This window comes from Urocitellus parryii, chromosome 7, assembly GCF_045843805.1.
Source record: "Urocitellus parryii isolate mUroPar1 chromosome 7, mUroPar1.hap1, whole genome shotgun sequence".
Lineage (NCBI taxonomy): Eukaryota > Metazoa > Chordata > Mammalia > Rodentia > Sciuridae > Urocitellus > Urocitellus parryii.
In genome coordinates, this window is record NC_135537.1 from 38,739,949 (window position 1) to 38,753,867 (window position 13,919).

General features: G+C 35.7%; 1 protein-coding gene across 1 annotated transcript in view; it reads right to left on the reverse strand.

Moving 5' to 3' along the window:
- Nucleotides 1–13,919, reverse strand: part of Cpq (carboxypeptidase Q) — a 372,519-nt gene that overhangs the window by 264,438 nt on the left and 94,162 nt on the right. Inside the window, exon 3 of the mRNA XM_026383548.2 lies at nucleotides 5,196–5,403. Coding sequence (XP_026239333.2) covers nucleotides 5,196–5,403 — 208 coding nt within the window. The remainder of the gene's footprint in view (nucleotides 1–5,195; nucleotides 5,404–13,919) is intronic.

The window sequence follows — 13,919 nt, forward strand, 5'->3', positions numbered from 1 at the left end:
CAGTGGTGACGTCCAATATGCCAAGGGACAGTCAATGTTCTAAAAGGGCAGGAAAAACGTCTAGATTTAAAAATGATCAAGATTAAGAAAATCCTCCATCCATTTCATTTTTACTTATTCTCTTCACTTTAATAAAACAAAATATGTGTTGATAAGCTACTTTATGCCAACTCCTGGGGTAGGCATTAGAGAAAAAGAAAAAAAATAAATGAACATAGTGTCAGTTCCCAGAGCATTTGCAAGCTTTAGTGGGAAATAACACTATAACAGGGACTCAAAAGTGTTGCGGTGAGGAGAGAGTTACCAGAGGAGGCTTCCTGGAAGAAGTGGCACTAACAAGGGATGAGATAGATGGTGCTTATTCAAGTCCATTAACCCAACCTAACATTTGAAGTGGGGGGATGATATGCTTGTCACTTGCCTTCACAGTCTATGTATCAGCTATAGGACAGATTTTCCCCAAAATACAGCCACACAGTCTGAACTTCACTATACTCATTTATATTCCTCCTGTGGAAATAATGTTATGGCTTCTTTGTGAGAAAACTTTTTTATTAAATTATTTATTTATTCTAATTTGTTATACATGATGGCAGAATGCATTTCATTTCATATTGCACATATAAAGCACAATTTTTCAAGTCACTGGTTGTACACAAACTATTTTCACACTATTCATGTCTTCATACATGTACTTGGGGTAATGATGTCTAACTCATTCCACCATCATTCCTATCCCCTTGCCCCCTCCTTTCTCCTCCCTCCCCTTTGCCCTATCTAAAGTTCCTCCATTCTTCCCATGCTCCCCTGCCCACTATCACCATTTTGAATCAGCATCCTCATATTAAAGAAAAGATTCAGCCTTTGGTTTTGGGGGATTGGCTAACTTCAATTAGCATTATATTCTCCAACTCCATCCATTTACCTGCTAATGCCGATTTTTTTGTCTTTTAATGCTGAGTAATGTTCCATTGTGTATATAAACCAAAGTTTACCTATCCATTGATCTACTGAAGGGGATCTGGGTTGGTACCACAATTTAGCTATTGTGAATTGTGCTGCTATAAACAATGATGTGACTGTATCCCTGTAGTATGCTGTTTTAAAGTCCTCTGGGTATAAACCAAGGAGTGGGATAACTGGGTCAAATGGTGGTTCCATCCCCAGTTTTCCAAGGAATCTCCATACTGCTTTGAAAATTGGCTGCACCAATTTGCAGTCCCACCAGCAATGTTTAAATGTGGTTTTTTTTTCCTGTAGGAGACCTTTTTTTTTTTTTTTTGAGAGAGAGAGAGAGAGAGAGAGAGAGAGAGAGAGAGAGAGATAGAGAGAGTTTTTTAGTTTTTCAATGAACACAACATATTTATTTTATTTTTATGTGGTGCTGAGAATCGAACCCAGTGCCCCGCACATGCCAGGCGAGCGCGCTACCGCTTGAGCCACATCCCCAGTCCTGTGGGAGAACTTTTGATAGTATACCTTTTATATCTTGGGAACAAAGTATTATGACCAATTCTTAGGATGCTAGTGAACATAATGATAGAGTTGAAAATTTAATCCTGAGTCCTGAGATCACTCTGAAATCATTCATCTACCCACCGGGAGAAGGTGCTACTCCTAAAGAATACAGAGTGAAGCTCTTGACAGAGACCAGAATCTTAAAATTTAGATTAACCCAGCAACTCTACTCCTAGGAATTTACCCAAGAGAAATAAAAGTGAAAGTCTACAGAAAGACTTGAACAAGAATATTTCAATAATGAACATGCTAAAAAGAACTCAGGAAAACTATCCCATTGACAATAGCCTCAATAAAATAAAATACTTGGACTAAATCTAACCCAGGAGGTGAAAGACCTCTATAGAGAAACTCTACAATGAAAACTACAGATCATTGAAGAAAGACATCAAAGACCTTGGATAGAAGTACCTCCCATGTTCTTAGATCTAGGCAGAATTAATAGTATCAAAATGACCATTTTATCAAAAGCAATATACAGATTCAATGAAACTGCCATCAAAATAGTAATGACATTCTTTACAAACCTAGAAAAAATCCCAAAATTCACATGGAAGAATGAAAGACCCAGAATAACCAAAACGATGCTGAGCAAGAAGAACAATGCTGGCGACATCCCGACACCTGATCTCAAATTATACTATAGAGCCATAGTAACAAAAATAGCATGGTATTGGCACCAAAACAGATATAAAGACTGATGAAATGAAATAGAATTGATTTCATCTCTCTCTTTAGAATGGCAATCATCAAGAATACAAACAGTAAATACTGGCAAGGATATGGGGGGGTACATTCATACATTGATGGTGGGACTGCAAATTCCACACTTTGCAATGCAGTGTGGAGATACTTCAAAAGGCTAGGCATGGAACTGCCATGTGACCCAGCTATCCCACTCTGGTATCTATCCAGAAGAACTAGAATCGGTATACTACAGTGCTACATGCACATCAATGTTTATAGCAGTGCAATTTACAATAGCCAAGTTATGAAAACAGTCCAGGTGCTGGTCAACAGATTAATGGATTAAGAAAATGTGGTTTATATGCACAATGGAATTTCATTCAGACTTAAAGAAGGATGAAATTATGTCATTTGCTGATAAATGAATGGAACTGCAGAAATCATGCTAAGTGAAATAAGCCCAATTCAAAAAGTCAAGGGTTGAATACTCTCACATGTGGAAGACAGAGCAAAATAAGGCACACGGCAGGGTGGGGGTGGGGCCTAAATATAGAAGGGAGATCAATAGAGTAGAGGAAAAGGATTGAGGGTGAAGGCTGCGAGATGCAAAAAGGGAGGAGCTGTGGAATGAAATTGATCAAATTATGCTATGTGTACATACATGAATAGATCACAGCGAATTCTACCTTTATGCATATCTACAAAGCATCAATTTAAACACAATAAACAAATAGAAGGAAAAGCAGTAGAGAAAAGAGAAAAGGAGGAAGAGAATGGGAGGGAAAGAGGATGTACTGGGGATTTAAATGAAGCAAATTATATTCCATGCATGTATGATTATGCCGAACCACACTCCACTATTACATATGCATTAACAAAAACATAAAAAAGAATATTCACAGACATTTTACTCAGAAGAGTCATAAACTAAACACCACCACATGTGTACCAATTGCAGAATGAAAAAAACGATTTGCAGTACAACCATACAATGAAATATTACTCATCAATTTACAGAAAGAAACAACAGACAGAATAGTAGGGATAAATCTCAAAAGCATTATGCTGAGTGAAAGAAGTCAGATATCAAATATATGGTTTCACTTATATATAAAACTGGTCTTAAAAACTAAAAAGAGCAAATTGAGCTGGGTTGAGGAATAGGTTCAAGTCATCCCAGCTGGAAGATGTTAGTGGCATTCAGGACACCGTCAGAGCCAACACTACCACTGCATATGGCTCTCAAGAACTCCTTTGCCTAAATGCTTTAGCCTCAAACCCTGACACCCCTGACTGCTCTAGTCTGAAGGTCCCAATAACTTACACTGACCCTGCTACCCACCTACCACTCATCTTTGGGGACAGAATCAGCTCACTCACCCAGACAGCTAATGATAAATAATCCTAAACCCCTAATCTAAAGAGGGCAAAACTTTATGTTGGAGCTATTAACCAGAGTTGGGGGATATGGTAAGGATTACACTTTGAGTCTAACTGTTCTGTACCTGGAATAGTCTCCCAGTTCTTCTGCTGTTACTAGTTTCCTGAAGGGACAAGAAGCTCAGCCTGTTCCTTCTCAACATTTGAGACCATAGTTTTTGTGGGGGGTGGGTACCAGGGATTGAACTCAGGGGCACTCAACCACTGAGCCACATCCCAGCCCTATTTTGTATTTTATTTAGAGACAAGGTCTCACTGAGTTGCTTAGCACCTCACTTTTGCTGAGGCTGGCTTTGAACTAGTGATCCTCCTGTCTCAGCCTCTAGAGCAGCTGGGATACAGGTGTGCACACTGCACCCAGCTGAAACTATAGTTTCTTACAGCTATTTGACTCCCTATGGCCAACTAAAATCTGCTTTTCCGTCATCCCTGTGGTCTTATCCCCATGGTTGAAGAACCCTAGGTCCTAGAAGCAGGTGACTTGAGAAGGGACGAAATGGGTTAAACAGAAAGATAATCTCTACTGCAACACAGCAATGCTCCATCCAGACCTGTGGAGAAGGCCAGCTCCTCCATCACCAAACACCAGCGTTAACTCTTTCTTCACCATCAAAATAGAAGCAAAAATCCTCCAAATAACTTTTTTAATTCTATTTATAGAACTTCAGTTACTACTAAAGAAGATTTTTGAACCAGATAACTTGTGAAAACTGTTTTATGCACATTTGATGTCACATGAAGTAAACTCAAATTCAGTGAGCCCCTGTGAGGCACAAACACTGGACTAGCCTTTCTGATGTACTCTATCTGTCTAGTCTTCATAGTAATCCTGTTAGTTCCATACACCTATTTGATTTTTACAGATAAATTCTCTAAAACTCAGAGACTTGCACCTTGCCTAAGTAAGGTATTTAGTATTCAGTTAGTATAGAGATTAGATATACCTCTAAGACTACTTAAAAAAATAAAGACTGGAAACCATACATAAACTATGGGCTAAACTCTGTTTTCATACGTACAATGTCCTGGATTTGAGTTTTTTCTCAGCCACTTACTACCTGTGTGGATCTAGGCCAGTGAGTTTTTCTCTAGATAAGTTTCCTTGCCTATAAAATGAATAAAATACATTCTATTTAATTGAGCTTTGAAAGATTAAACAAGATAATTCACAGAATGAACATAATAAGTATTAATTATTGATATGATCTCAAGGGCCTATCTGGCCTAAAATGGAATAAATATAACACATATATACAAATCCCACTCTGAGTGGTTCAGAGGTTGAATTATACAGTATGGATCTCATTCTTTCAATTTGTCCTGTCCTTCTCCAATGTAACAAAATTTTTAATGGGAATATAGATAGGTAGATGGATGGCTAGATTAGATAGATAGATAGATAGATAGATAGATAGAGATTTTCAGCCTTTAATAAGTCTATGAGGACCATTTCCACAAACACGGTCTCTCTCTCCTAGGTAATCTCTAAAAGTGCAAACTTGACCAGAACACCCTATTCCCAGACAACCCAATCCCGTTCCTTCACATACCTGCTCTGGATACTTGCTCCCCGTGATCTCTGCTATAGTGTTGAAGGAATCAGTATCTGGGTAGGTCTTTGCTCCCATCCTCAGATGAATGACAATTTTGTTCCCATGAGAAGCCATTCTAGACATCATTTCTGCATCTTCCACAGTAATACAGGCTGTTGGGATCTTAGGCACATCATCCTGGTATTCCTGCATTCCTGTGTGAGGACTTGGGAAGAGAAGCCACAGGTTACCTTGAAAGTGAAAATGGACCTGCATATCAACCTTTGACTCTCATATGGAGAGTAGGAACAGTAGGCAGTATTGGTTTGTTTTTGATGTGAGAGTAAAATTTTTACTTTTCATTTAAAAATAGCTTTAACATTTCAATTTCATAATCATCTCACTAAAAACATGGAATTAGTTTTGATAAATTGGATGATCAAAAGTTGCAAATTGCCATAGGCTCTCAAGGACATTAACAGTGCTTTCATGATCAAGAGGAGAATACATGTGAACAAGGGAATAAGGGAGCTCTGAGGTCCATCAAGGGTATAAACCAGAAGATTCCCATGCTTGGAAGAACACTGTCAGCCCTGTATCACTGACTGGAACTGGGGCTCTTCCTTTCCAGGGGAAGGTTCAAATATAAAACCCTGTGTTTGGTGGTAGAACACTGCACAGGAAAACTGTAGAAAAATATGTGGGGAAATATTTGTGTTCCTATGAGGAAAAGGCTGAATGAACCTAGGTCTGGATGCCACTCAAAATACTTCCACTGGAATCTGTTAATGTACTGTCAATTCAACCTCTGTATCTGCCAATGAAGTTTGTCAAACTCATTTTCTAAAACTGCATATTCAAACTGTCCCTTTTTACAGCTGGGATACAGCTTCAGACCCTCTCAGAACACAGTTCCTCTCATACCAAGACCACAGCCCAGCTTCTACATGCATAGCACAATGTTTTAGTCTGTTCCCATGTTCTGTTGAAAAGAAGATAAAAGCCTTCTAACTTTTCTTCCCCTATTCACATATTTGTCTCAGGCTGTTTCATATGTTCAAGGGAGCCCCCTCCTCTAGCCACATCACGTTTCTTTCTGTGGATGAGAGTCTGAAACTTCTCTTCCAAAGGAGTGACTCCTAGCCCCACACACAAACACAATAATCCTGTTTTATATCTAACCACTTTCTTGATGTGACTGCTTTGTTCTTACCATATTTCAAGAATCTATTTACTTAGAGAAATTGCATAGCAAAATGGTTAAGAACAGAAGCTCTGGAATAAAATTATCTGGATTCAAATCTGATCTATGCCATTGAATGCTAACTGGCCTTGGGAAAATCACCCACTTTTTTGTAGCAGGAGCTTCTTCTATTAAAAACAAAAGGTGATAATAGTAGTAGGTATTTCATAGAGTTATTTTCAGACTATTTTACACAAGTAAATTTATTTTTCAGTTATTTTATTTTTTTCAGAAAATTTATGCAAGTAAATAACTTACCCTGGAACATAGTAATAATTCAATAAATGTTAAATATCTATTTTATTAACTAGCTTATTACAAATCCCTGCAGAGACTGACTAATCTCTAGTCATTAACACCATCTGAATATACCCTCTATGGATATTCCCTAAATTTTGCCTGCAAACTTTATTATTCATCAAAAGAAAGACAAATTACTTATAAGCTCAGAATTCAGAATAGAGATACCCTGAATCTGAATGCCTGCTTGAGACTGTGTGTCATCCATTCCAACTCCTGGTTCAAGTTCTGGCATCACCAAACCATAAATCTTGGTTCCAGCTTTCTCTACCTGTATGGCATCCAAGCAACTTGGATTACTTCTTTGTTTTCCCTCATCTATAAAGTGGTGAATAATATTAGTATTAATCTCATATATTGCTATGAGGAATAAAAGATAGTATACACAAAGGATTTAAGACAGTTCTTGGAACATAGTGATTACTTAGTAAGTTGTTATTATTTCTTCAGTACAGAGTTTTCTCACTGAGTTGATAGAATGATTAATGAATTTGAAAATCACCTTGCAACATGTAGGAAGACAATCTAAATATTTATTACTCATATGTGATGTCTGGGATTTGACAAAGTCTCCTTGTTCTCAAACTCTCTTTCTCAAGAGAAGGCTCTTTAAATACTGTTTCTAGACTAGTCTGTACTAATAGGTTATGGACAAGAGTGTATAAAGAGAAATAGTGACTCATATCTGTACCCACTGCTCCCCTGGGAGAAACAACACTGAAAGGCGTCTTTAGCCATGATTCTAAATTCAAAATATAAAGGCCTTTCAATTTTTTTCTGCAACTAAATACATCTTCCAGTGGTGAACCCATCATTGTTTAGTATAAGAGGACAAAATGAAGAGTCAATAGTGTTTTTTTTAGAACCTTAGCCTGTCACTGTAGTGAAATTGTCCTAGAGGAAACAATTAGAATAACCACCACCTTCTGCCTTCATTTATTGGCTCTGCAATGTAACAGTAGCAAAGTGTAAACTACCAAGGAAATTATTTTTAAAAATCAAGGTAAAAATTGCATAATCATCTAAGTAGATGCAGAAAAGCCATCAACAAAAGTCAACATCCCTTCATGACAAAAGCCCTGAAGGCACCAGATATAGAAGGGTCTTATGTCAACATACTAAAATCTATATAGGAAAAACCCATAGCCAACATCATACTAAATGGGGAAAAAAACTGAAAGAATTTCCTCCAAAATCAGGACCAAGACAAAGAGGTCTGCCTTCACCACTCCTCTTCAATATAGTGCTTGAAATATTAGCCAGAACAATTGGCAAGAGAAGGAAACAAATGAGAGCTGAACAGGAAAGAAGTCAAATTAGCCCTATTTTCAGATCATATAATCCTAAACTTAGAAGACCCTAAAAGTTCCTCCAGAAGACTTTGAAAGCTGATAAACAAATTTAGCAAAGTAGCAGGATACAAAATCAACATACAAAAAAATCAATAGCTCTTTTTATTCTCCATTTATGAACTCACTGAGAAAGATATAGGGAAAACAATTTCATTCACAACAACAGCTTCCAAGAAATAAACCTAAACAAAAGGGTGAAAGATTTCTACAATGAAAATTACATAACACTGAATAAAGAAACTGAAGAAGACACTAGAAGATGGAAACCTTCCCATGTTCATGGATCAGTAGATTCTTATTGTCAAAATGGCCACATTACCAAAAGCAATCCACAGATTCAAGGCAATCCTCACCAAAATACCATTAACATTCTTCTTATAAATTAAAAAAATCCTAAATTCATATGAAAGCAAAATAGATCCCAAAGAGGCAAAACAATCTTGAGCAAACAAAACAATGTGGGAGGCATCACATATTTGATTTCAAACTATACTACAGAGCCACAGTAACAAAATCAGCATGATACTGGCATAATAAGAGACACACAGACCAATGGGATAAAATAGAGAATACAGAGACAAACTCACACAGCTATAGCCATTTGATTCTTGATTAATATGTCAAAAGATATGTCGAAGAAAAATAGCTTCATTAACAAGTGATGCTGGGAAAACTGGATATCCACATTGTAGATAAAACTAGAACCCTCTCTCCCTCACCTTCTATAAGAATAGACTCAAAATGGATCAAAGAACTAAATACAAGATCACTAGCTTTGAAATGTCTAGAAGAAAACACAGGAGAAACACATTGAGACATAGGCATAGGCAATGACTTCCTGAATAGTACTACAATAGTTCAGGAAATTATAGCAAGACTGTGTAAAGGGGTATGCATCAAATTAAAAAGCTCCTACAGAGCAAAGGAAACCAATAATAGAGGGAAGAGATAACTAAAGAGTGGCAGAAAATCTGTGCAAGCTACTCTTTGAACAGAGAATTAATATCCAGAATTATATCCACAACCTAAAAAATATAACACCAAAACAAACAAACAAACAAACAAAAAACTCAAATAACCCAACCAATAAATAGGCACTCTCAAAAGAAGACACTTAAGAAACACAAATGGCCAATAATTATGTGAAAAAAAATGTTCAACATCTTTAGCCATCAGGAAAATGCAAATAAAAGATACACTGAGAATGCAAAAACAAACAAGCAAGTAAACAAACAAACAAACAAAAACAGTAAGTACTGATGAGGATGCAGGGGAAAAGAAACACTTGCACACTGTTGGTGTGAATGTATAGTCACTTTGGAAATTAGTACAGATGTCACTAAAAAAAAGAGAGAACTATCATATACTCTAGCTTGATATATACACAAAGGAATTCATTTCAGCATATCAGTTCACCCATGTTTAATGTGATACAATTCCAATAACAAGTTATTAAATCAGTCTAGATGCCATCAACACCTAGTACACTTGTATACTCAGTCTCTCTCCCCATCCCTCACTCTCTCCCACTATATATATATATATATATATATATATATATATATATATCAACTATAAACAAGAACGAAGTAGTGTCATTTGCAGGAAATGGATGGGATCAGAGATCACAATGTTAAGCAAAATGAGGCAGACACAAAAGGGCAAGTATCATGTTTCCCTTATTTGTGAAATCTAGAGGGGGAAAAGATATAAGAGTACCTTAAAGACTTGGAAAGGAGAAGAATAGTGATAAAAAGGAGGGTTGGGGGAAGCTAGAGAAGGTAAATATGATTAAAGTGTGTTATTTGCAGATACAAAATCCACACTGAAACCTATTATTCTATAAATTAAATGCAAATGCACTAAAAAAAGAACATTTGAAGATTAATACTAATTCTTCATATAAATACTTCCAATAGCAAAGGAGGGAACACTTTCCAACTCATTCTACAAGGTCACTTTGTCTATCAAAACTAGCCAAAGACACCAGAAGAAAATAAAACTACAAATCAATAAGTCTCATGGATATAAATGTAAGAAATCTCCAATAAAATGTCATCAATATATGAAGAGGATTACACAGTATGACCAAATGGTAGTTAACTCAGGAATGCAAGGTTAGTTTAACATCCAAAAATTAATCAATATTACCAAAATAATACCAAGTAATATATCACATTAAAATAATGAAGGAAAAAAATCACATGATCTCCTCAATAGATGCTGAAAAAGCATTTGACAATATCTAAAATCAGTTCATGATGAAAACACTGATCAAAGACTAAAGTTGAAAAGAGTTAAAGCTTTATTCACAAATGATATGAGCTATGTTTATAGAAAATCTAAGAAATACACACACACAAATATATATAATTAACAAGTTCAGCAAGGTTGTAGGCTACAAGATCAATATACAAAAATTAATTGTACTATGGTGTATTTGTCACCCACACAGTAAATTACTACAAATAAATTTAACAAAGGAAGCATGAGGCTTATACATTGTTGGAAACTGTGTTAGGTTTTTTGACCAAAATATCTGACAAAAACAACTTAAAGGAAGAAAGAAAAATTTGTATTAGGGCTCACAGTTTCAGAGGTTTGGACCATATTTTGGTCAGTTCCATTGCTTTGGACCCAAGTGAGGCAGTCATTGTGGAAAGGTGTGGTGGAGGAGCACTGCTCAATTATGTGGCAAGGAAGCAGACAGAGGGAGGGAAAGGGGTCGCAGGAAAGATGAACTTTTCAAGGACCACCCCCGTGACCCACCTTCTATAGCCACACCCTACCTGCCTAGTTCCCACCTAGTTAATCCATTCACACTAGGGTGAAATGGTTAGGTTGCATCTTTCATAATCGTATCACTTTACCTCTAAATATTCCTGGATGAACCCAGAAGTTTTAGGGGAGATACCTCCTATCCAAGCCATAATAAGAACTAAACAATATTGTTGAAATAAATTAAAGTTCTAATAAATGAAGAAATGTCTGATATTTATGGATTGGAAGGCTTAATGGTGACACTCCCCAAATTGATCTAAAGATTTAATGCAATCTCTGCCATCAAAATTTCTTCCATTTTGAAGAAATTGACAAGCACATTTTAAAATTCATATGGAAAAGCAAGGGACTCAAAAGAAATTTGAACAAAAGAATAATGTTAGAGAACTCCCACTTCCAAATTCCAGAAGTTACCACAAATCTATAGTAACCGAGGTGGTGTACTGGTATAAGGATAAATATATAAATCAGTAAAATAGAGTTGAGACTCCAGAAACTATAAAATAGTTAATAGATTTTTCAATAATGATGGTAAGAGAATTCAATGAGGACAGAAAAGTACTTTTAACAAATTGTGCTGGGCTGATCAAATATTCTTAAGCAAAAGAATAAAGCTGCAATCCTACATCACACGATGTACAAAAGCTAATTCAAAATGAATTATAGACTTAAATGTGAGAGCAAAATTTATCAAACTTTATGACCTTGGGTAAGGAAATTGTTCCTTAGGTACAATATCAAAACCACAAACAACAAAGGAAACAAATAGAAAAATTCAACAATTACAATGTGAAACTTTTGTGCTGCAAAGGACACCACCAAAGAGTAAACAGACAACACACAAAATTGTAGAAAAAATTTCGAAAATCATATATCTTCTATGGTAGTTTAATTAACGAGTTCAGCAAGATTGTAGGATACACGATCAATATACAAAAAAATCAATTGTACAGTACCTCAAACATATAAAGACCTCTCAACAGCTCAATAATAAAAGACAACCCAATTTAAAAGTGAGCAAGGAACTTGAATAGACTTTGTCCAAAGAACCTGTCCAAATGCCTTTCAAGCACTTGAAAGATGCTGCACATCATTTGCCACAGGAAAATGTATTCAAAATCACAATGAGATGGTACTTTACTCTCACTAGGGTGTCTGTTATGAAAAAGATGGATGAAAGCAAGTTTTGGAGAGGTAGGGAAGAGGTTTTAACCCTTGTACATTGCTGGTGGGAATGTAAATTGATATAGCTACTTTATCAAACAGTTGGGCAGTTCCTCAAAAAGTTAAAAATATACTTACCATATGACTCAGCAAGTCTATAATTTAGTACATACTCAAGAAGAATAAAAATACACATCCACACAAAAATTTGCACACACATATTCATAGCAGCATTATCCACAAAAATCAAAAGGTGGAAACAACCCTAATGTCCATCAGTATAGACATACTATGGATTATTATTCAGCAATTAAAAAAATAATGATCTGGTACATGGTATACCATAGATGAACCTTGAAAGCATTATCCTAAGTGAAAGCAGACAGGTACAAAAGACCATCCATTGCAAAATTCCATTTATATGAAATGTCCAGAACAGGTAAATCTACAGAGATAGGAAGTAAGTTTTAGGTTGCCTATGGCTGGTGGAGAAGAGAGGAACAGTGAGTAACTGTTAATGGGTATGAGGTTTCTTTGGGGGATGATAGAGATGTTTAAAATTAGATAGGATGGTTGTGAAACTCTGTAAATATATTAAAAACCACAGACTTGTGCAACTTAAAAAGGCAAATTTTATAATATGTGAATTAAATCCCAAATACAATTTCTATTATAAAAAGCAAAATAAGTTTAAGTTTTCAGATTTTTAAGAAGAAAATTCTGGTGTCTTTCTCATTCATGTTCCTAGGGCTGGGGATATAGCTCAGTTAGTAGAGAGCTTGCCTTGTATGCATAAGGCCCTGGGTTCAATCCCCAGCACCACAAAAAAAAAAAAAAAAAAAAAAAAAAAAACAACCCTCCTTCCAAGGAAGTGGCTTATAAGATGTATAAAAGTGCCTGCTTATGCCTGTGTGAATGACAATAGATCCCAGATATAAAATAAATGTATGACAAAAATAGATTTAAAGCTTTAAATCAGTTCACCAAGTTTTATTAAATTGCTTGTGTATACTATGAAAAGTGACCTTATTTGAAGACAGTTGAATATTTTCCTTTTATCTACATAAAGTAGTGCAATGTTTAAACAAATAAGTGAATTTCCGATCTAATTACTACACATCAATCAAACTACTTTAACACTACTCACTTCTGACTAGCTCTTTATAAAAGATACCAGTTTGTTTCTGAGTCTTTCTAAAATTCAAATCAGTCCTTGAAACTGGGAGTCAACTTATATGGTAAGCATCCAACAAGAGGACAATTATTTACCTCTATGAAGAATGTATAGGTTTTTCAGGGGCATAAAATATATGGACTATGGTAAACTTATTCACAACACTATGAAGCTTTGAAGTGCTTTTTAAAGAGAAGATCTCGAGGTGGGAATGGCTGTAGGACAGTGCACTTCAGAAACTAGTCTTGTGCTTCTAGAAGGTATTTTGGCTTTTTTGTTTTTTTCCTTCTTCTTCATTATAAGAGTAAGTAAGGAACATTTACTCTCTTTATTAGAAAGCCCTGTTTGACTTAAAAATCCTTATGAAAGATGGACATTTGGGGGGCTCTTAGGAATATAAAATGCCCTAAACATTTAAAAAATATATTTAAAATGGTAATTCTCTTGGAAGAAAAATTACAATTGACATTATTAATTTTTTTAAAATCTAGCACCTTTAAACAAACTCATCTCAGACTTTTAAACTGTCATCAACCACAATAAGAGTCAATCCATCTTAAGCTTTTATACTGTCAACAGCACAAAAGTAAAAGGTTCATTTACAACGTACTTTCACAAAGGGGAAATACTGAACTATTGACAACTTGCACAAGTAAAAGAAAAGAAAAAAGAGGAAAAAAAACCCACTCAAAAAAGAGGAGGTGGGACCATGGTTCATTGCTATCATC